The following is a 23,984-nucleotide window of genomic DNA, read 5'->3' on the forward strand; positions in this document are numbered from 1 at the left end:
CTAGGAAGGTTACAAACTTAGCAATATTATGCAGCTTATTTCTCAGTTATATACTAAATTGCAATGTGAAATGTTGGGAGTTTTGTGTAGCTCTCAAGAAAGTCCATTGTATAAACTTACTGTTATGTGGACAGATTTAGGCTCAGTGAAACATTGTGCTTGTCTAAAAAGAGAGTTCCTTTATTCCCAGGAGCTGTGTGCCAGAGATCATGTTTGAGGCTGATAACACTCTAGTCCAGAGCCTTTTCAAACAGGGCATTGCCATAGCAACTTGGCATTGCACATGTATTTTATTAGTTTACTAGTTCCTAGGGGAAATTGCAGGGCATTCTAAGGGTGGAAAACAGAGTGCCTGTAATGCCTGGGAGTTTGATCATCAGAGGAATGCTTCTCTTTACATTTCCACAGTCAGAATCCCTACAAAGTATTTCATATTGCCTGTGAGGATATGCATAACCTGGCATTTATTTGTATTTGGGGGATCCCTAGAAAATCTTCTCATTTCCAAATATCTCCTGGTAAAACCATTGTAATATATTAATATTATAGAAGAGTTTCTTTAATATAATTTAAGTATTTATTCATTCAAATTTTTCTTATTAGAGCTTTATATGAATGCATATACTAGATATTCTGTGAAATTTTTCTGCCATGTAATGAATAGCAGTATTTCACAATGCCTGCTCCTAGTGGTTATGTAAGTATAGCTGATAAACGTGGTTTAAAGAAGAATTTTCAGGGATGGGGCTGTAGTTTAGTGGCAGAGTGCTTGCCTCACACATATGAGGCACTGTGATCCTTAGCACTACATAAAAATAAGCAGATTAAATAAATGCATTCTATCCACCTGTAACTACAAAATTTTAAAAGAAAGATTTCTATTGTAATACAATTATTCACAATTTTGTGGGTAACATGTCTCTAAATCTTGTGTCCTTTTTTTTGAATTCCACTCTTTAGAGAGCTTCAGTGTTTTTCATTAGGTTTTCTCACATCAGTGATATTGTTTTTATTTTTATATCTATATGTTATAATTAAATAGAAATGATCATGACTTGTCACTTTAGGAAAGCATTAAGTGAAATTGACTGCACGTGAACAATTTGCCAATTTTCAATCAAGTTTTCTATGCATTTACTTACATGTATAAATATTTATGTTTTATTTATGATTTGTATATAGTGCTTTGATTGTTTACTCTGTTCATGTGCTTAATCATGTAACATATCTTAATTTTGGTCTAGAAATATATACATATACTGTGGATTGAACTCAGAGGTTCTTATAATATTGAGCTACATTTTCACCCCCTTTTGACTTTTAAAATAGACTCTTGATAAGTGGCTGAAGCTGAAATTTTATTTCCATTCCTCAGCCTTTCAAGTAGCTAGAATTAATTGCATATTCACCATCTCTCTATATATGAATCTGTGCTTTTGTCTAGGGGTAAGACTTTAGCTTTTTAATGGCACCATAAAGATGTTTACAATTATGTTTATCTTTTATATATTTGTCAAATTTTTAATTGTGATAAAAATTGTATAACTTTACTGAACTTACTGTCTTATATATTTTAAATTTACTGGTGACTAGTGTTCATTTAAATTTTTGTAATATTTTTATAAAAATTGTGTATCACATAGAAAGTAAGTTTATTTTTCCTCCAAACAAGTGCTCCTTTTTCTCACCTTTTCATCCCTGATGTCATTTCTTTTGGTCTGTATATTTGGCTACAGTAGATATCTCTCAGAAGTAGAATTATCTGGTATTTATTTCTTCGTGAATTACTATTTCAGTTAACATACTATCATAAAAGTTAATCATTGTGGATATTATATAATTTCTTATCTTTGTAAAATTTGAAAACTTTTCATAGTTTATTCCAAATTGCCTTCATACAGTCTTGTGAAATGACATTTGATTGGCTTGCAACATTGGTCTCTATTGAACGTTGTTTTAATTAGAATAGATCTGTAAAAATATATTTTGACTTGACCATCAAGTTGAGAGCTAATTGATGTATTTTCAGTTTTATTCTTCCTGGTTTCATCATTTAACCTCAAGTTTACATAAATCTATTTAATACTGAGGCTTTTATTATTTTTATATAAGAAAGCATTTTCTTTAAATTTTTAATGTGCAGTTATTTATGCACCTAGGATATTCCATAGAATTGTTCAAATAAATAATTGTTCAAATATATTTCTTTATGTAAAAATAACATTGATTATTTGGTTGGTATTATATGGAGTTCTTAGATTATTTGGGGTGCTATAGGCACTTTTTTCCCCCCAGTAACAGACGTGCTTAACCACTGAGCAACATCGACAGCACTTTTTTGAGAAGGGCACTTGCCCACTGAGCTATATCCCAAGCCCCATTTTGTATTTTATTTAGAAACATGGTCTCCTTGATTTACTTAGCACCTTTCTTTTGATGAGGCTGACTTTGAACTCACAGTCCTGCTATCTCAGACTCCCAAGATGCTTGAATTACAGCGATGTGTTACCATGCCTGGCTGGCAGCTGTTTTTATATTTCATTTTGTCTAACCAAGTTGCTTAGGGCCTTGCTTAATTGCTGAATTTTGCTTTAAACTTATATTAGTTAATTTTGGATATCACTTTCACTTTTGATTTCCAACTTATTATGTTATGTTAGAAAGCAACTTTAATATTTTAATATCTGTTAACATTGTTTTGTGCTTTTAACCTGATCTCTTTGAAATAATATTCCATACACACTAGAGAAGATTGCCTCTGTAAACCTAATGGGTTTTTAATGCTTTTTTGAGGTTCTTTTGTTCCATGGATATTAATGCAATGCTATTTTTTCTTGCATTAATTGGAGATTGATATCTCCTACTATTATTTTGTTGCCTTCTATGATGTTGAGTTTTTTATTGTGTTTTCTTTCTATATGTGAAAAATATGATTTCAGTTATGAATATATTCACTATGATTGTATTCCAGGGATTGGCCATATTTATCTTTATGTAATATTCTATTTTCTCTCTTATTTATATAATTATTATCATCTTTGCAATTTCAAATGTAATATTTGTTTTATCGTTTTTTAGTCTTTTTGTGACCTAATATCTAAAGAGTACCTTCTGTAGATTTACATTTCATATAATTAACATATTTTTGGGTTTAATCTTCTTAGTCACATTGTGTTCTGATTAGTTTTTTTTTTCAAATTAGTTTATGTGTACTTAAATTACTGATGAGGAACAAATTACTTCTGTTGTTTTCAAGTTTTGTTGATATGTTTTTCTACTATTAAAAAACTGCCTTAACTTGTAGTTCATAGATTTTTATGGTGATTATTTTATTTTTTATCTTTGATGTTTATTTTTTCACTCTTTTGGAATTATATAAAAGTAATTAAAAACAGTAGAATAAATTGGAAATAATTTTCTTATGCTCTTATATGAATACACAACCAGCATAACTTCATATAATTTACCATCAAAAGATTAGGTAGCTATACTTTATGAATGTATGATATGTGAAGATACATTCTACTGTCATGTATAACTAAAGAAATTTTTAAAAAAATAAAGTACTTAGTTTTACACTGCATTCTAAACTAAATTAACTTTGTTTCTTAAAACAATCAGTGTCTTTACATGTGTTGCCATGATTTGTTATTGATGTCACACCTGCTTTTCTAACATACTAATTAACAAAGATTTATGATAATTTTATGCTTTAGTTTTCCAAACTCTATAGTAGAATGAAATGTTTTGTGTACAACAATGAAAGTAAAATAAAATGTATATTTGTATATTTTTTTTCCACAAGAGCTTTGAAATTTTATATGATTTCTGTTGTCCAGATTCATTTTATTAGAAAGATTCCATTGATTATTTCTCTTAGAGCAGGTCAAGAAATAAAGAAATTTTTGAATATTTACATATTTTGAAAGCCTGTATTGTTCTTAAAGTTTAAAAAATTGAATTGGTGGGTAAATTATTCTAGGTTCATATTTTCTTTTTCTTTCAACATATATACCTATATACTCCAATTCCCTTCTGGAAGTCTTCTGCAAAAAAAATCAACTGTTAACCATAAAAGAACATGTTTGTAATTAAAATTTCTCTTTTTCTTAGTCATATCAATTTTTTTTTCTTGAAGAGTTTTAAAGGTTTGATTATAAATTTATTAAATTTATTTATTTATTTATTTATTTATTTATACTGGGATTTAATTCAGGGGCACTTGACCATTTAGCCACATCACCAGCTGTATTTTGTATTTTATTTAGAGACAGGGTTTCACTGAGGTGCTTAGTGCCTCACCATTGCTGAGTTGGTCTCTGAACTCATAATCCTCCTGCCTCAGCTTCCCCAGATTCTGGGATTACATTCATGAACCACATCATCCAGCACTACCTGTGTCTTTTAATTAATACTAGCCTTTGATGTATTTTCTTCCTCAAATTTCTAATTTATGAGACTTTTTTGTGTGTGTGGTACTGGGGATTAAGCCCAGCCTTTTGCATGTGAGGCAAGCATTCAACCATCTGAGCTGTATCCCAAGTCTGAGACATTGTTTTTAAAATAATATTTTTAGTATATAATTTCTACTTTTTCTGTTGCTATTTTTTTCTGAATATCTTTCAGTTTTCTACACTGCTATTTAGTTTATTAAATATCTTTCAATTGGTCATTTGGCATTGCTTAGATAATTAACAACATCAATTTTCTGACTCTTAATTACTAGTGATATATTATTTTCTTGTGTTGATTTTACCCTTTATTGGGTGAGCTATTATTTTCATTGGGATTATTCTATTTAAAATCTGTTAAACTAAATCAGTATAGTCAGTTTGGAAAATATTTGGACATTACAAAGTAAACAAAAACATGTCATGTGCCATGATATATCAATGTAATTTCATATAACTGGGAAGCTGAGGCAGTGAAATGCAAGTTTGAAATAAATTTCAGCATCTTTGTGATGAAGTGTCTCAAAATTTTAAAAAAGTATAAATATAGAAACATCTGTGGATATAGTTTAGCAATAGAATGCCCCTGTATTCAATCTTAAGAAATAATCCACCAAAAGATAAAAAATAAATAAATAAGAGATATTCATTTCCTGAAACATTTGAGGTGGAATCCAAATATGTTGAAGTAAAGGGCTGTGATTTGATATTGTTGTGGTAACATTATTCAGTTTGAATGTTGTCCTCAGCTGTGTTGCTATAAATTCTTAGGATGATTTTCAAAGTTTTTACAACTTTTGCCAGCATATTTGTCGCGACCCCTCGCCGGCAAGGGAAACACGACACAGGATTCTTCTTTCAACAGTTTATTCAGGCCTTGAGTCATGTATCATCTTCTAGCGCCCGCCGCCCCACTCGCCCAAGCACAGCTTAATAAAGCCCCCCGCATCCCAATCCCAAGCCGCCACGTGGATCTCTCTCATAGGGTGGTAAGGGATTGCGCGCCAACTCTCCATAAAAGGAGTTGTTTATCACAGGCCACAGTGGAAGCCGGCGCCATCTTCTAATGGCGGCCACAGTCTATAAGAATGGCTTACCACACATATTGTAGTAAATTCTATATATTTCTTGAGATAATGGTCTTAAATCATACTGTTCTCTGGCTATTTCCCCCCACCTAATAAAGTTTTCTATATTTGCAGAGTATATTCAAATACTCTGAATATACTTATATAGTAAGTATATACTTATATAGTAAGTATATTCAGAGTATTTGAATATACTTACTTATATAGTAGTGTAGTAAGTGGAATAACTTGCTATTTTAATTTTTTTTCAGGAATGTCTTCTAATCAAAACCAAAAATTTTCAGGAGAGCCAGAAATAATTTTTTTTGCAAAACTTGATAAAGAGAAGGTATGGATACCAAGGCAGTTAATACTTAATTTTAAACAAGTAATAGAAATTGAAAGGGAAGTTCAGAAAATTTGTTTTAATCAAGGAAAAAAAACATGAAAATTATTTATACAGAAAATTACACAATTATCAGGTTACATTGTCACAAATATCTCAGAAGAGTGACTTCTCAACTTGTGCCAGTCACTTTTTGTTTGGTTAAAACTTTTAATACGTATTGTAACTGTAAAAATTTTACTACTCAGTATTTTGTGTACAACCACTTACAATACACAATATTTTCAAATGCAAAAACATGTATCAAACTACATATATATGTGATGTTTACAGGCCATTATGAAGCTGTATCTTAAAAATACCTTTAGGAAAATAAAGATTCAACAAGTTTGCTCAGCTTTAGAAATAGGATTAGAATAGAAAAAGGCATTTTAATTAAAAAAAATCAAAAACAGTAATAAAATGCTTATTAATCAGTCATGTTTTAAAACTTTTAATAATGTCTTCATGGGTGCACATTAGATAAAAGTCTATAGATCATTAATATAAAATTGCAGTATTCTAATATGTCTGTTTAATGAAGTAATAAGGAGGCGATTTCCTACACAGTGTAGACAAATTTTCTTATCATTTGAACACATGCATAGTATTTGTACTTACAGACTAAAAACATGCCAATTAAGAAGAAATGGAAATGCTGCAGTAATCCTCACTAAGAAATTTCTGTTGAAAAGAACTATTCAGTCATTAAATGTGTTTAAGGTGGAAGTTTGGTAGGCATTGCTTTTTAAATGCAATAATAATTAAGCAGAGAGAGAGAGAGAGAGAGAGAGAGAGAGAAGCAGTATATCCTTCTAAAACACATCATATAAGCATACAGCTCATCTGTTATGTATGACAATTGAAACAAAGGAAAGACTCAGGAACTTCTAGCACAGTCTCCCAGAAAATCCACAGCCCAAATGGCTTTCAGGAATGCATCACAAGCCAAAAGTAAAACCGAGGGTGTTGTGAGAACAGTGGAAGTCTTCTGAGACTCTTTTGGGCTCATGCTGAGAGGTAGAAAACATGCCTGGAACAGAAGCAGTAAGGAGAGTGTGGGGCAAATGAAGAACAATAAAAGTTTCAAGCTTGTAATTGTAAAACTCTTCAGAAAAGTGAATCAGCCATAGTGGCTAGGTAAGACCACCTTTGAATGGGGCATGTCTTACAATGAAACTTCTCTATAGGAAAAAAAAGATCTATTTTATGATTCTTTCTACCATTTCAGAAACCCATTTTTGTAGACCCTTCTCCCTGAAATTTGATAGTTTGTGTCAAAGGTGCTTGTAAATATTCATTTATAATTTTAATTCAACTGGAAGCAGTATTTGTGTAGTTACCAACCTATTTATGGCTCATAAGTTAGCATAATCACTCCATGTCATGGGATATCAAGCACCCACCTGAGTAATTTAATTCTTGGGTAGTGATGAGCCACCTGAAAAAAAATAAATATCTTAAATAATTAGTAATGGAGTATGAGACAGGGCCAGAACTTACTAAAAGAGATAAAGCACCTTATAGATTCTCTAGACCACATAGGATCTGAAAAAAGATTATAGATAATGTTTCCAATTCTTTATTTAAGGGAGTGTACATCAAAGTTAGGAATACGATTTTAACAGGAAGAGTCTTTCTTCAGACAGGTTGATTGACATTCTGGCAAGTGTCACCCATCTCTCAGATGCTATGTGGCTATATGGCTCCAATGCATGATACTATCTCCAGTGCAATGCTGAACTTAAGACAAAGCTAGGTAGTATATAACATGTACTGGTTACTCCCAAACCAGATGGATTTCAACTGTGAGTTTCCAGATACCATACTTTCTTGCCTAATGACTTCCATATGTGTTTTTTTTTTAATTTCATGCACAGTTCATAAATGCCTTTCAGCAGCTCCATCTTACATGCACTGCCTCATCTTTTATAGCAACAGGGATTTCAACCAGGCTCCAAGTTCAAATCCCAGAAGATCTATGCATTTTGTGGTTTTAGTGGTTTTTCATAGCAGAAAAACTTTCCAAGTGTGAGACCCACAGACTTCCTGGATCTTATACATGTTCCCAGTAAACTTAATACATTTGCCATTAGATTTTTCAGAGGCCCTAGCACTACTCATCTGTGCATCCCAAGGAAGAGGTTTTTAACAAATTAAAAGTATCCTCTGACTGATTTCAGTGAGCTAGTTACATAGAGAGAATTTTAGCAACACCCACAGTGATAGATATTTTAGCTTGAAAGTTGAGCAATCCAGCTGAGATGCAGGTTTCTCTTTGGCTTATTGAAGGGTGATCTGGCACATCAGGGCCATGATTATGTCCAACTGCCAGCAGAATCCCCTGCAAATTAAAAGCAGACAATAGTGTGTTGGAGGCAAGGTGGCACTGTAGGGATGTGGGGCATTGGCTCAGCTGGAGAAAAAGCATATATAGCAGTCACATTTGAGCACCTGTGTGTGCTTTTAAATATATCTGCACAGCATTTGGGAATTATATCCTTCCTCTAAAAAATAATAATAAAAATTGCTATGGAGTCTATTTCAAGCTTCAGTTAGTCACTGGAATAACTTGAAATGTACCATTGAGTAAACATCCACAAATATTTCTGTAGACAAGAGATTTTTGAAAAAAGAAGAAGAATAAAAAGAAATTTCTGAATTTGATTAGTCTGATTGTTATTTAACAAAAATGGTGCAATGAACAGTTTCTCCTTGCAGCAATGCACAGAATTATAATGAATGTGGAAATATTTGTACTTACCTACTATTGCTTAGTCTAAATGTAGATGTAGATACTCAAAGAGGCAACTATATTTATGATAAATCTCTCAAGACCTATAGACAGGTCTCTACCCTAAGTAATTAGCAGTATATTTGTTTTGGTGTAAAACAATATCAATTCTGTGAAACTCATTAAAATTTACTCCTTTTTTAAATCCTAGAAAACACCCCTGTAGTCATATGAAAAAGCTTTACAATGATAAAAGTGAGAAAATTTTTAACTCATGCCCAAAATTTATTTATCCAAGATTTCATAATCAAGAGACAAATTACAAATATAAGGTGTGTGAAAGCACTTTTAATAAAACTGCAAGCATTTCTGAACACCAGAGAATTAATATTGGAGGAAAGCTCTACAAGTTAAGGAAATATGTAAAAGCATTTAAGGATTCCTCAATTGTTTACCAGAGCAGTGATAAATCCTCCATAAGTAAAGAATGTGGAAAATATTTTACTCAAACTTCATCCATTACTAAAAACCATAGGCTTTAAAGTGGAGATAAACCTTACAAATATAAGAAATGTGAAAATGTCTTTAATGTTGTTCAAACTGTTTTAAACACTACAGTAATCATACTGGAGAGAAAACCTAGAAATGTAAAGAATGTTTCAAAGCATTTAATAAAAAATCACAGCTTACAGAATACCAGAAAATCTATTCTGGAGAAAAGCCATACAAATGTAAAATACGTGGCAAAGCTTTTAATCAAAACTCAATACTTATTATTCACAAGATAATTCATACTGGTGAAAAGCCATACAGATGTAAAGAATGTGGCCAAGCTTTTAATCAAAGAGTAAACCTTACTCAACACCAGAGAATTCATACTGGGGAAAAACCATACAAATGTAAAGAATGTGGCAAATCTTTTAATCAAAAATCAAACCTTAATCAACACTAGAGAATTCATACTGGGGAAAAACCATACAAATGTAAAGAATGTGGCAAAGCTTTTAATCAAAAACCATGCCTTACTCCACACCAGAGAATCCATATTGCAGGAAAAGCTATACAAATGTAAAGAATGTGGCAAGGCTTTTGATAAAAAATCATTTCTTACTCAACACTAGAGACTTCATATGAGAGAAAATTCATACAAATGTAAAAAATGTGGCAAAGCTTTTAATCAAATATCATGCCTTACTGAATACCAAAGAATTAATACTGGGGAGAAACCGTACAAATATCAATAATGTGGCAAAGATTCTAATTGAAGATCATTCTTCAGTCAACACCAGAGACTTTATATGGGAGAAAAGCCATACAAATGCAATATATATATATATATATATATATATATAATCTCAAGTCTTTCAGTCAAAGATCATGCCTTATTCACACCAGAGAATTAATACTGCTGGAAAGTCATACAAGTGTAAAGAACATAGCAATGCTTTTTATCAAAGATCACACATTTCTCAACAAGAGAGAATTAACACTGGGGAGAGATCATACAAATGCAAAGAATGTTACAAAGCTATTTCTATTAGGAAAAGTCTTATTGTTCACCAAAAAATTCATATTGGATAAGAGGCAAATAAAAGTATGGAATGTGGCAAAGTATTAAGTATGCTTCAAGTGTTAGCAAGCAACAGATCATTCGTACTTGAGACAATCCTCACAAAGCTATAGACTGTAAAATCATTTGTTGTGAGATTACACCTCATTGATCACCAGAAACTTTATACTGAAAAGAAAAAATTACAATTGCCCTGAGATAGTTTTGCAGTGCTGACTCCATGAAACCCCATCCCCTGTCCAACTTTCCTTGACCCAGGAGCCCATGGAAGTGGGCAGGGAGCTCAAACCTTCCTTGGTGCTTTCCCCTCCTATGGACCTCTCCAGGTTCACTTGTCCCTTCCCCAATCCCTCTGTATTGATTGAATTAAAATCATGTTGTTTTTTTCAAAAGCTATCTTTGGACTTAAAGGCACTTTGGTACCAAACCAACACATTAATGAAATTGTCTTATGCCCAAAGTCTATGATCATATCACAGTTTCCCCCATAACTTCAGATAGACCGCATGGTCTTTGTTAATGTCTTATTTTATTTTATTTTATTTTGGGGGGATACCAGGGATTGAATTCAGGGGCACTCAACCACTAAGCCACATCCCAGCCTATTATGGATTTATTTAGAGACACAATTTCATTGAGTCCTTAGGGCCTCACATTTGCTAAGGCTGATTTTGAACTCATGATTTTCCTGCCTCAGACTCCTGAGCTGCTTGGATGTCAGGCATGCACCACTGCACCAAAAAGTCATGTCTTTTGCTTTGCAGTTAGATAAAAAATTTTACTCAGGATTTGGTATCCATAAAAAGAATTCAAAAGATGTTTTTGTCACACTTAAGGCATCAGATTCTGGCTTTTAAATTGTCTTGCATGATACAACTTAGCTTTCTACATCAAATGCAGAGTTCACAAGTTTGAAACCAGGTGGCTGAGAAACAAATATATTGAACAGCAAAATGCAACACTTCCTGTTGTTAAATCCACACATGTAGTGGGTGTGAATGCTCACACTGAATGGACAGCAGGAGGCCCATAACGCCTGAGGCCCCAGAGCTTCCATTCATGACTTTGAGCCTCTGGGCCTCCAGAGGGCCTGCACAAAGAGAATGAAGCACACTACCCTTCACCCACACCTAAACATACTATAGCATTTACTAGACAATCCAAGTGAAGCACTGTGTGTCTTTGTGCCAATGTGTCCTTCTGCTTGCATATATATGACATCTGTTTTAGAGAACACTGAGCCAGTATCTGATGAAACATAGTTGCCCTTTTTTCTCTTAAAAGAAATCCACAGCCCTGCAAACTTTTCAAATCAATTATTTTGTTACATTTGAAAAACCAAGAATAAGAATGGTTGAAGAATGGTGTCAATGAAAAGCATTTGAACTGATGAGTCCATCCTGCCAGTAAATCTTACAAAGGTACAGTTGTGTCACCCAGGAAATAGCTGGTCTATCCCCAGCCACACTGTGAAAGCTCAGAAAGTTAGATATTTCCCTGGACCCATCTCACACTTCAAGGTGCTTCTTCCCAGGAAAGGATAATTTTAACAATGAATAAAGTATGAGAAAATCTCTTTTGCTGCAGTACTTCAGGTTCTCACAGGATTCTAGAAGAATTAGTCTTCAGCTGGGCACAGTGGTACACATTTTTCATCCAAGCAGCAAGGAAGTTTGAGGAAGGAAGATCACTTGTTCAAAACCAGCCTCAGCAATTTCATAAGAATCTAGTCAACTTAGAAAGATCCTAACTCCAAATAAAAAAAAAGATTTGGGGATGTGGATTAGTGGTAGCAAGCACCTTGATTTAATCCCAGGTACAAAAAAAGAAAATACGAAGACAAATAGACTCAGGTTTTGTGGTAGTCAGACTTGGTTTTCACTATGTGTAAGTCTGATAATAGCTATAGTTACTGAATGATCACCATAGTGCTATAAAGCACTGATACCTCCACTGACTTTTGCTGTCACAGAAATAACTCCATGATAATCCCACAATATTAAGATGGTGCCTCTGTTGGTGGGGGTTTTATTTGGTAGCCTCTGTTCAATTACTCTCTCACAACAGGTGTGTATTAAACCTCCTTCAAGTCCCACTAACCCAGACTCTGTGAGCAGTAGCAGACCCTAAACAGACCCCAAGTGGACACAGAGACATCCATGAAAACTCCTTTGCAGGTGTGGACTTAGCTTCATGCCTCACTGCTCAGTAGTTCTCAGCCATGTCAGTGGTCACACCCAGTGGACATTGGGCCTTCTAGTGGCATTTTTTTTTATTTTCAAGACAGGGAATTGGATTACTAAACATCATCAAGATGGGCAAGTTCCTCACTAAAAACAAGCTGTTGGTCTCTAAGTTTAACATTGCTGAGGTCAGGAACCCTGGGGTAAATCACACATGTCGCAAAAAAAAGCACTGATATTTTTCTAATTTATTATTTTCTCCACAACTCTCTTTCAAAGAGTTATACCATCCCTCCCAAAGCTTACCAGTCCCAGGTCAGTTGTCAATGTTGAGCTAGATGCCCCTGCTTGAACAGCAGACAAGATTCTTCCTTAGCAGGAATCCCACTGAAGAAGGAGTGTTTCCACCTCTTCTATCCCAAGAATGCACAGTGAGTCATTGATCACTTCACTGGCACTGGCATTCACACATTCACACACACACACACACACACACACACACACACAAACACACACACACACACTAATATGCAGGCCATCAGAATCTGCAGCCCCATGCTGGAGCTTGTAGCCTGAGACATTATCTTGCCATCTACAAAGAAAACATTTCACTTCTGATCCTGCACATTCCAGAGTGTTCTATGAAGTGTTTCACTTTTCCCTTCTAAAGTGCCACCAGACAGAATAAAAGCTCCAGTGAGATGCAATGCCATGCAAAACCAGGCCACTGCTCTCTTCTCTCTACCTGAGTAGTCTGTCCTTGTCCCAAACATCCTGAGGTCACCTCAGGCAGGTATCATCTGGTGACAATTTGAGGATCAAAGGACAGAGGAGATACTGTTGACTGGCATCAGAATTCTCTGCTCTCATGGCCAAACTTTATGCCTCATTGGAAGATACTTTATTAAAACAAGGAGTCCTGCTGCTCTGCAGTCACCCACAAGGTTACATAGGGTCCATTAAGCATGTGACCTAGAAGATCACAAACACAGGCCCTTGCCTGAGCAAGCAGAGAGCAGGCTGCTAGAAGCACCTATAAAATCACTTTATTTTTTTTTCTAGAAATGGAATATACTTGTGTTACCAAGGTGTTTTACTGTTGGGACTCTATTTCTTTGACAATGTGGCTTTGCTGACCATGAAGGGGATGACTTCTTAGACTGCTATGTGTGTGTGTGTGTGTGTGTGTGTGTGTGTGTGTGTGTGTGTTGGGGGCAGAGGAAGGTACTGGGGATTTAACTCAGGAGCATTCTACAGTTGTTCTATTATACCAGAACAAGGTCCCTGGATGTGTTTTTTAAATTTTACTGTGAGACAGGGGTCTCATGCAATTGCTCAGGCTGGCCTTGAACTTGCAATTCAACTGCTTCAGTCCCCTGAATCATTTGGTTTACAGGCATGTACCATTGCACCCAGGCATGGACCACTGCATCCAGTCATGACCTTCTGGAGAGAGCTAATCCTTAGAGATAGTCAGCCATCTCCCTAAGTTGTTCATCATATGAAAATTAATCAAAAAAGGCAGGCCATATGTTCTGGGTGTTCATAAAACCAGAGTATATTTTTCATGAGAAGAAAATATCCTGTCTCCATTTTCCTCCTCCAGATTGGTATTATCAGGGACTGTGACCATATCTCTGCCACCACCAGGACGTCAGGCTGTGGAGAAAATATCAGCCTGTCATTATGGGGAGGAGGACCTGTAACATTCTCAAACAATTTCCTGCTATGATACTATGGCCATTGCTCCTGTAGTCAAAGAACCTGGCTTCATATCACTTCCTGTTATTTGGAGTAAAATTTGCCTCCGCACAGTGACACTTCATGGACTCTGATGGGAGAAACCAAGAGAAGCCAGCAACTACCTGCAAAGCGCCCACCACTAGCAAAAAAGACACACGCTTGCCATCTATTGGTCTTATCAGGCAACTGTGGGTATGTGGAGAGAGTCACAGAAGTGATCTGCACATCATGATCCAGAATCTTCATTTAAGATAACCATGGTCCACCCAATCATGGTTAAAGTGCAGTAACATGGTGTTTAGAGATTCTTTTTTTATTTTTTTTGTAAATAGTTTGTTTTTAGTTTTAGGTGGACACAATTATTTTTTTTTTTTTATTTTTATATGGTGCTGAGGATCAAAACCAGTGCCTCGTGCATGCTAGGAGAACATTCTTCCACTGAGCCAAAACTTCAGCCTTCTTTAATCTTCTTAAACAACAGGTTGGGTATTGCTTTTATCTCAGGAAGAGAGGTAAAGGTCAAAACGTTTACAGAGATTTGACTATTAACTGTGGGTATTGTGGTTGAGGTTCTAAAAGGTTATATTGCAACAGGATTCCATGAACATCTGAGCAGTCCCATGGATCTCAGGATCTGTACACCAGGATCTCAGGTCTGTACACCATCTGAAGTAGACAATTTTAGATGCAGGTTATTGAAGTGTAATATGATGAGGCCATAATATTTTTTTATAAAGTGGTAAAAAAAAAAAAAAAAACTTGTTCTTGAAGGTGAGACCAAATCAGGGCATAGATTCTCAGCCCCAAGCATGCAACTGAATGTATTATGAAAATTAAGATTTGTGAGCCACTCTGAGTCTCATAGAGTAAGGCTGGGCTGAAGCCTGAGAATCCACATTTCTATCCAGTTCTCTGGTGAAACTGATGTTTGTCTGGGGCCCAGTCTTTGGGATCAAGGATCAACCATAGTATGGCTTGGGATAAACTACTTATTGCTAAATGATATGGGACAGATGTGTATGGTGGGACCTGAGGCTCAGGGAATAATTCTATAAAGTGGGCCCACTGTGCTGACCCACACATGCTTTCCTTTTCATAAAGAAATTAACCTACAGCCCTGCCTTAAGTGGAAAGTGTATGTCACACTCCTCAGCAAACTATCTGTTCTCTGCAGGAGAAAATCAGGTATGAAATAATGCCCATAAGAGGAAACCATGTTACCCTGAAGAAGGGAATTTCTGTGACTCTTTCCACATACCAGATTCTAAAACACAGGGAGATAAAGATATTTATTCCTAACTCCAAAATCTGTTAGAATTTATGGTTAAGAATCCAAAGAGAACCATTAGCATTGGCCAAGGTGACCTAAAGTTATCAAGGCTGTGGGGACTTGACAGTCTGATGTCATCCAGCTGTCAGTTCAAAGTCAAGTGGTAGGCCTAGGTGGGAATATTTGGAAATTTCTCTTGGATACCCAGCAAAAGTGGAGTGCAAGAAAATCATACTTTCTCCCTTCTGAGAGGACCCATTATCTTCTGTGATAGTGTCCCCTTTCCCTGTTTATCCTTTCAATAAATTTATGCCTGTTATTCAGAATGAAATGTCTGAAATATTTCTGACTTAGTTACAAGAATTAAGGTTAAAGGGGGGTCTTCTTGATGTCTCAGTTTCCTTTGTATCACTAAACATTTGAAAAGTTCTCATGATCTACATTAACCTTGCTATTTCATTTTCTGGCCTCCCTGAAGCCATAAGTTGGCAATAAGGTTTCCATGCTCACTTCCTACAGTTATTTGTGGGCCTCTGGAATAGTCTGTCTGGACCAGCTCAAATCAACTTGGCATGTTAAATGCCTCTTGTTCAGGGGGCTTCATGCTATGACTTCTTGGACTGGGTATCCTGTCTGACTCACCCAACTTGGGGTGGAATGCAGATGGGGAATACAAGGGAAAAAAACAAGAAACTTCTGGAAGAAGAGAAAACAGACACTGGATACAGATAACCCATCACACTCCCTTTTGATCTTCAGGGGAGCCATTGTCCATACTGTAGAGCTGAGAAGTCTGTCTATGTCAGTTCATGGCAGTGTTCAGGCACTCAGGGTTCAGAACATTCCCACCTCATAGATGAGGAGACCAGGACTCAGAGGGAGTTAAATTTCCTGTCCAAGGCCACCAGCCTTGAAAGTGGTAGACATGAATCTGATTCAGCCTTGACATCCCAGCTCACTGCTAATCTCCCTCAAGTAAAAGAAGATTATCATAGACATAGAGGTGGAAGAGGGGAAACAGGAAGAATAAAGATTCCCTGAAAGAACTTCACAAAGACCCTGTTCTGGTAAATATGTTGCTGATTTTGGGAGGCTTTCTGCCTACTAAAATCTTATAGTGGTTTATACACATATTTATTTCCATGTCACCTTTGCAATTTTGGCATTACTATTGTTTTTTGTTCACTTATTTATTTTAAGTCAACTTGCCTATTATACTTACAGAAATGTACTCAAAACCTTAACTGTTTGTGGCAATTTTGAATCAAGATGAGTAATGTTTGCCTTAAATGAAAATTAGCTTTAAAATCTCATAGAAACATTAAATCAAAGGCTAGCCATCTGTGCACCATTCAATATTATCCCACAACTGAGGTGGGGTCTTCAGACTCAATTAGAAAAATTAGAGCTACAAGGTCACACCAGAACACAAATGATCCCTATGCTCCATTCCTGCAATCCCCCCAACCCCGCACTCTGAGAGCAAGGCTAAGGAAGTAGCAGCTCTTCTAAACCAGAATGCCAGGTTGTTCTACCCCAAATGTGGCCAAGTCTCCACACCTCATCCTAAGGCTCTAGCTTCTGGCCTCTGCACCCCTAATTTCTGAACTCATACATTTGTAGGTGTATAAATATATTCAGGGGCCTTGGTTTTATCCAGCACTTTTTGCCTGAACATTGAATTATATTATAACTCCCATTTTACCTTTTCTGTGATTATTGCTTTAAGTGTCCTGGGAAGAAGACACCAGGTTTGTGCACTGTACCCAGGAAACCACACAGTGATAGGCTGTGCACATCTTTTTCCACTTTCCTTCTGCATACCTGCTGCTCAAATATCTGTCTCAGACCAATTTCCATGAGAAGACACAGAGGCCACCCACCCCCAAAGCAAGAAGGGTCTTTGAGAGTAGTGAGCAAATACCAGTCACTGTGCAGAACAGGAAGTCAGTCCACCACTCTTTGCCCTCATACTAAATACTCCAAGATTTTTTATCCTGTGGATTAAGAAAGCTTCATGTGACTGCTTAAACCAAAAGCTGCAAATAAAGTACATTTCTTAAGTCTCAGAAAGAAATATGAAGTTATTTTTTTTCTTCAAAGAGACAGGTTTTGCCTGAGCCATTTTCTCTCACAGTTGGGCACTCAGCTCTTTTCTGCTTAGCCATGTTTCAAAACTGGACTTCAGTTTGGCCTCCTCTGGCTCCTCTCTCAGTACTGGTAGGCTTTACATTTGGGGGATTGATGCATCCCACCTGCTCAGACTCAGTACAACAACACCAGAGAGAAAGCTGAGTAGGTGTGAGAGATATAAAGAGTCAAAGGAGCAGAGATCCAAAAAATTTAAGGACAGAGCTTCTCCCCAAAACCTAGAATTCCAAGAAAGTGTGTTCTTGTTGAAAATGGATGAGAGAGAACAGAAATAATTCCCCAACCAAGAATACTTCCTCTAAACTCACTTGTTATTTAATCATTTTTGGGTAATATGTTTATATTTTACAGGTTATTTTTAGAATAGCTAAAAACTGTGAGGAAACCAATTATGCAAGATAGAAATATGGCTGAGCAACTATGGTGCAACTATTATACAAGCTCTTATGCAGACCTAAGAATAATGGTTTAAAAATATGGATGCTTTAATTCAGATAATGTTCATATGTTTAAAAAAAAGAAATATTTAATTGCATGTGTGATCAGATTACTACTGTGCTAATTGATGCTGCATTTATTGAGTAAAATAATTCAACCCATATACAACTATAGTGATCCTAGTAAACTTCTGGGCCAGGGTAAAAAAATATATAAATATATAACCCAAGTATAATCCCTGTTTCCACTCACCTCAGAGTGGCTTGCAACACCCAACTTTGGCCTTCATACCCTACATAGCTGTCCCTAAGAATTCATGCTAGAAAGATCATCCAGATGTGTCAAACCTGTTCTGTTTCATAGGAGGAGCCACACCAAGAAGAATGGCACTGTGTTTTGCAGAGTGCATGTGGTTTTGAGGAGTATTTTTCTAAATTTTAAGGTGTGAAATGGACATTCATATGAGAATGAATGTGTCAGTGTTACTTGGGGGTTGAGACCTGACCCTGACCTCAGGAGGTTTACAATTCAGGGTGACTATTCACAGGTTAACTCTTTACATTTTTTTCCTTCTTCTGTATTGTAAGCAAACTCAAGGTCACTAGTCCTGCCAAGTGCCATGGCCACAGTTCTCTATGTCTGTTTCTTTGTCTCTCTCTTTGCTGGCCACCTTTTTCATCAGGATCCCATGGGGAGTTCCTTCATCAGCACTGTGTAAGGCCATATTTTGACATGCTGCTTGTTAACACTTAAATAAAACTAGAGCTGTGGTCCCCTTCCTTATTGGGGCTGCTACCTGTACTGCCCAGAAAATACTAGGGGAATGTGGGCCACATCTGCCATGACCGAGAGTCTGTGCCAGCATTAAACTCAGCTCCTGGACCAACGTGCCCAAGAAGGGTGGCTGCATTAATTTAATTTTGAAAATTCAAAAGGATACTTATCTCAAGTTGTGACTCTCAGACACACATGGCACACCATAGCTGGGAGGATCTTGGACACATTGGTACCAGTCTCAGCTTGGCTTAGCTAAGAAACTGGTATTTGGGGAAATGGCCCATCCCTCTCCCCAAGATCAAGAACCAGGCCTGGTTTCCATTCACCTGCACTTCATTGAGAAAAGTATGGGTTTGGGCCCCAATATGTTTCATTTTTATTGCTCCCTTCTCCCTTCCCTCGTCTCACACCATATCAATTTTTTTCTCATAATCATGGGCAAGACAACTGTGTAAAAGTCATCCCTGGACTCATGGTCATGTGCCTTAAGCTTCCCAGTCAATCTTTCAAGTGAAATATTGTCCCCAATTCATAAATAAAGCAAAACTGGTTCCCAAAATACCATGGATGTTGTTACTGAGAAGCAAAATTCAAAAACACCGAGAAGGCAACATCTCTAGCAATTAGAGAAATGCAAGAAAAATCTACACTGAGATACCATCTCATTCCAATTATAATGCCAATTATCAAGAATATAAGTAAAAGCAAATTTTTGTGAGGATGTGGAAAAAAGGAAACACTCAAAAATTATGGTGAGACTGAAAATTTGTGCAACCTCTCTGGAATGGAGTATGAAGTTTCAAAAAAAAAAAACAACTAGGATTTAAAACTCCTTTTGAACCAATTATCACATTCTTCGGCATATATACAAAGGACTTAATAGCAGCATGCTACAGTGACACAGCCAAATCAATGTTTATAGCAACACAATACACAACAGCTAAGGTATGGGAACAAGCTAGATGTTCATTATCAGATAAATGAATAGAGATTTTTTTAATATATATAGACAATAAAATATTACTCAGCCATAAAGAAGAATGACTCTATGACATTTGTCAGTAAATAAATGGATATGGGGACTGTCATGCTAAGTGAAACAAGCGAATCACAAAAAACTGTAAGTGAAATGTTTTTGCGGATGTCGAGGCTAAACCACAATAAATGAGGAAGGGAAAAAGTAGTTCAGTAGATTATCCAAAGAAGTATTCAAGAAAGGTAGAATAGATAGTAATAGGAAAGACAGTAGAATGAATCTAAAATAAGTTAGATTGTATGCATATGAAAATATATAGGCTCAGGACGGCGCGAAAACCCAATTGACAAGAACTCCCCCCGAAGCCCCGCGGCCCGATCTGTGTTCTGTTGGCTGTAGGCACACCAGGCTCAAGTCCTGGGCGCTCAGCCTGGAACTGCCGCCTCTGAGACATCCTGCACTGCCGGCCGCGTCCCAGGGCCCTAGCTGCCCGCGCTTTCTCACCGCCTTTTTCCGCGTTTGACTCGACGGAGCTGGGCCCAGTCTCCGCGCCCGTTTTGGGCGGGTGGGCGCGGTGGGACCCTGAGACTGACTCGGCGGCCCAGCAATTCGCTCCTACCGGAGCCGGCCAGCTCCATGGCCTCCAGGCAGGCTGAGCCGGACCGCGCAAGGTCCTAGGAGCTGGGATTCGGGGAAGCAGGGAGCATGGTGGGGGTCCTGGCCATGGCGGCTGCAGCTGCTCCCCCTCCAGTGAAGGACTACGAGATTGAGCTAGTGCCTCTCTGGATCTTCTTCAACCACACCTGGGCTCATTATAACCTTGGCTCAACTTACTTGGCCATGCAAGAAGCGACGAAAAGATGATGACCAATCTTCCTGTAAAACAATTACAAAATATTTATCACCGATAGGGAAGACTGGAGACAGAGTTTTCTCTCCACCAAAATCTAGTAATATTATGGATTATTTTAGAAAGACTTCACCCACAAATGAGAAGACACACTCAGTGAAAGAGTGTAAGATAAAGTCATCTGCACCATTGCCTGTTGACAATAACAAAGATTGTAAAAAACCTTTGGACACATTCTCAAATACAGTATTTAAGAAGAAAGTAAAGAGGGTTAATTTATCTCAACAGCTANCAAGTAGAGCTTGATAACAATCAAAAAGAAAGCAAAAGGAAACGAGTGGAAATGGAAAATCAGAAGTCAAAAAGAAAGAAACCAAATGAATATTCAGTAAGTCCAGTAAAGATAAATGGGAAGCCAGAAGAACTTGACAAAAGAAACAACTCTTTTGAGAAAAAGCTAGGTTCTTCCAAAGGTATATTTTCTAAAATGTCTCGGAAGAAACAAACTGCTTTGAGTACACCACGTAAAGTGAAATCAGGAGCAGTAGAAGATAATGATATTCTGATCATAGATGGTGACAGAGAGTTTCCAGCAGAAATATCTTCCATTTCTGATTCTGGAACTGAATACATGCTTTGGACAGAAAAGTGTCAACCTCAAAATGCCAGTGAACTCATAGGCAATGAGTTAGCTATAAAAAAGTTACATAGTTGGTTGAAAGACTGGAAGAGAAGAGCTGAACTGGAAGAAAGACAGAATTTGAAGGGAAAAAGAGAGGAGAAACAGGAAGATTTGTCAGATAGCAAAGACTTTAAAGGCAGTTCAGATGATGAGGAAGAGAGTCGTCTTTGCAATACTGTTCTTATAACAGGGCCAACAGGAGTGGGAAAAACTGCTGCAGTGTATGCTTGTGCTCAGGAGCTTGGATTCAAGATATTTGAAGTAAATGCCTCTTCCCAGCGCAGTGGTAGACAGATTCTGTCTCAGCTGAAGGAAGCTACTCAGTCCCATCAAGTAGACAAGCAAGGTGTAAACTCACAAAAACCCTGCTTTTTTAATAGCTACAACATAGGCAAGTCACCAAAAAAAATTAAACTCTCCTAAGAAAGTTGTTACTTCACCAAGGAAACTTCCTCCATCATCACCAAAAAGTAATGGGCAGAAGCGAGGAATTCCCCCTAAAACTTTGGCAAATTACTTTAAAGTATCTTCCAAGTCCAAAAATAATGAAGAAATAGGAGAACTTCTGGAAAGTAATAAAGGGATTAAAAATTCTTTGGAACAGAAGCAAATTACTCAGACTAAATCTGCAAGTGTACCTAATTCAAACGTCAAAGAATTTGGAGCTGAAGAACCCAACAGGAAAAATGCAACATCTCTTATTCTTTTTGAGGAGGTTGATGTCATTTTTGATGAAGATTCTGGTTTTTTGAATGCAATCAAAACATTCATGGCAACAACGAAACGACCTGTAATCCTTACTACAAGTGATCCAACATTTAGTTTACTGTTTGATGGCTGCTTTGAAGAAATCAATTTCAGTACTCCTTCTCTGCTAAATGTTGCCACCTACCTACAAATGATATGTTTAACTGAAAATTTCAGAACTGATGTAAAAGACTTTGTAACCTTGTTAACTGCAAATGGCTGTGATATCAGAAAAAGTATCCTTTACCTACAATTTTGGATTAGAAGCGGAGGTGGATTTTTAGAAGAAAGGCCATTATCTCATTGTCGAGGAAGTAGCAGAAATGAACAACTAGCTTGCTCTGAAGATGGCCCTGCTTCCAAAAATAACACTAGAAATACCAAAAGCAATCATGTGGACCTTCCCAAATGTGACACTGGCTGTGTTGAGACCTTGTTTGGACTCAAGAACATTTTTTCCCCATCTGAAGACTTATTTTCATTTTTAAAGCACAAAATCACTACAAAGGAAGAATGGCATAAACTCATCCAGCTTCTTACAGAATTCCACATGCAGGATGTAGATTTTTTATATAGCAATCTTGAGTTTATTCTACCATAACCAGTTGATATCATTCCAGAATCAAAAACCATTTGTGGCTTATCAATAAATGTGGATGCCAGTGCAGCAAGGAGCATGAAGTGTCTTGCTAGGAAATGTACTGAAGGAGAGCGGCCATTGAATAAGTCACAGAAAAAGAAACATAAGAAAAAGATCGTGACACTAGATGATAGTGATTTATTTGACAATGACTTGGACTTTTCTGAATTTATTAACCTATCACCTGCATCTTCCTCAAATTTAGAAGAAAACAAGACCAGAGACAGCAGTTCAGGGACAAAGAACCTGAACAATAGTTTAGAGTCTAGCATTGAATCTATTCCTCATCCTCCTAAAACACCAGCGGGGGAAAAAAAGTTCTGTCCTTGTCTCTCATTGTTTAAATTCTCTCACTGAGTTTATGGATAACATGTCCTTCTTGGATGCCCTTTTAACTGATATAAAGGAACAGAAGGAACTTGGGAAAAATGACTTTCGTTGGACAGATGGAATGGTTAAAAGTGGACTTTGTGATGAGTTTAGTCTTGAGAGTAATGATGGATGGACTTCTCAAAGCTCTAGAGAACTAACGGCAACTGCAGAAGCTCTTACCTTTACTAAATGTTCTTCTACTATTTCAAAAGCATTGGAATCCTCCTTGAATTCTTCCAAGAAATTAGGAAGAGATCCAACCAAGGATCTTACTTTTAGTGTTTCACAAAAGCACAATAATGTATGCTTTAGTCAGTCAGCAACTGATTTAGACAGTGCTTGGAAGAGGATATCAGTCATTAAAAGTGTGTTTTCTAGTCGATCTCTTCTGAACCTGGGTAATAGACAAGCTAGTGTAATTGAATACCTGCCAGTTCTCCGCAACATCTGTAGGATTGAGAAGCTAAAAGAACAAGGAAAAAGTAAAAGAAGGTTTCTGCACTATTTTGAAGGAATTCATCTTGACATTCCAAAAGAGACTGTGAATACTTTGGCAGCTGAATTCCCTTAATATTCTCCATTAATAATGTCTTGTACAGATTATGTGGTCCTTTAGATGCATTTTTGTATTATGTTGATTTTCATGGAAGAGTTTATTTCTCTTAATGTACATTTAAACAGACTATTTGTATTTTTTTATTGTGCAAATATTTAAAGTGAAAAAGTTGGATTATAAATTGTATATATGATCATAGTTTTTTTCTGCATTTTTGTATAATCTAGTTTTGCTTTGTTGATGTTGTTTTGTATGTGACTGAGCTGTTTATTGGAAGTAGAGTTCACTAAGATATTTCTCAAGATGTTTCAATACAAAACTAAACTATCATCTTTCCCTTTCCTGTTACCTGTAATCCATCCCTTTCCAAGTGTCAGTGTTCTGTCAAGTTG

The 23,984-nt window shown here is 36.6% G+C and overlaps 1 protein-coding gene across 1 annotated transcript; it reads left to right on the forward strand.

The window, feature by feature from the left end:
- Positions 1–20,907: 20,907 nt before the first annotated feature.
- Positions 20,908–23,664, forward strand: LOC107155875 (ATPase family AAA domain-containing protein 5-like). The gene is given in 3 exon segments (XM_015501902.2): positions 20,908–21,679; positions 21,681–22,987; positions 22,989–23,664. Coding segments are annotated over 3 exon segments (2,667 nt in total). The 5' UTR covers positions 20,908–20,938; the 3' UTR covers positions 23,608–23,664.
- The last annotated feature ends 320 nt before the right edge of the window (positions 23,665–23,984 follow it).

The sequence above is a fragment of the Marmota marmota genome, unplaced genomic scaffold (assembly GCF_001458135.2).
Source record: "Marmota marmota marmota unplaced genomic scaffold, marMar, whole genome shotgun sequence".
In the NCBI taxonomy this organism is placed as follows: domain Eukaryota; kingdom Metazoa; phylum Chordata; class Mammalia; order Rodentia; family Sciuridae; genus Marmota; species Marmota marmota.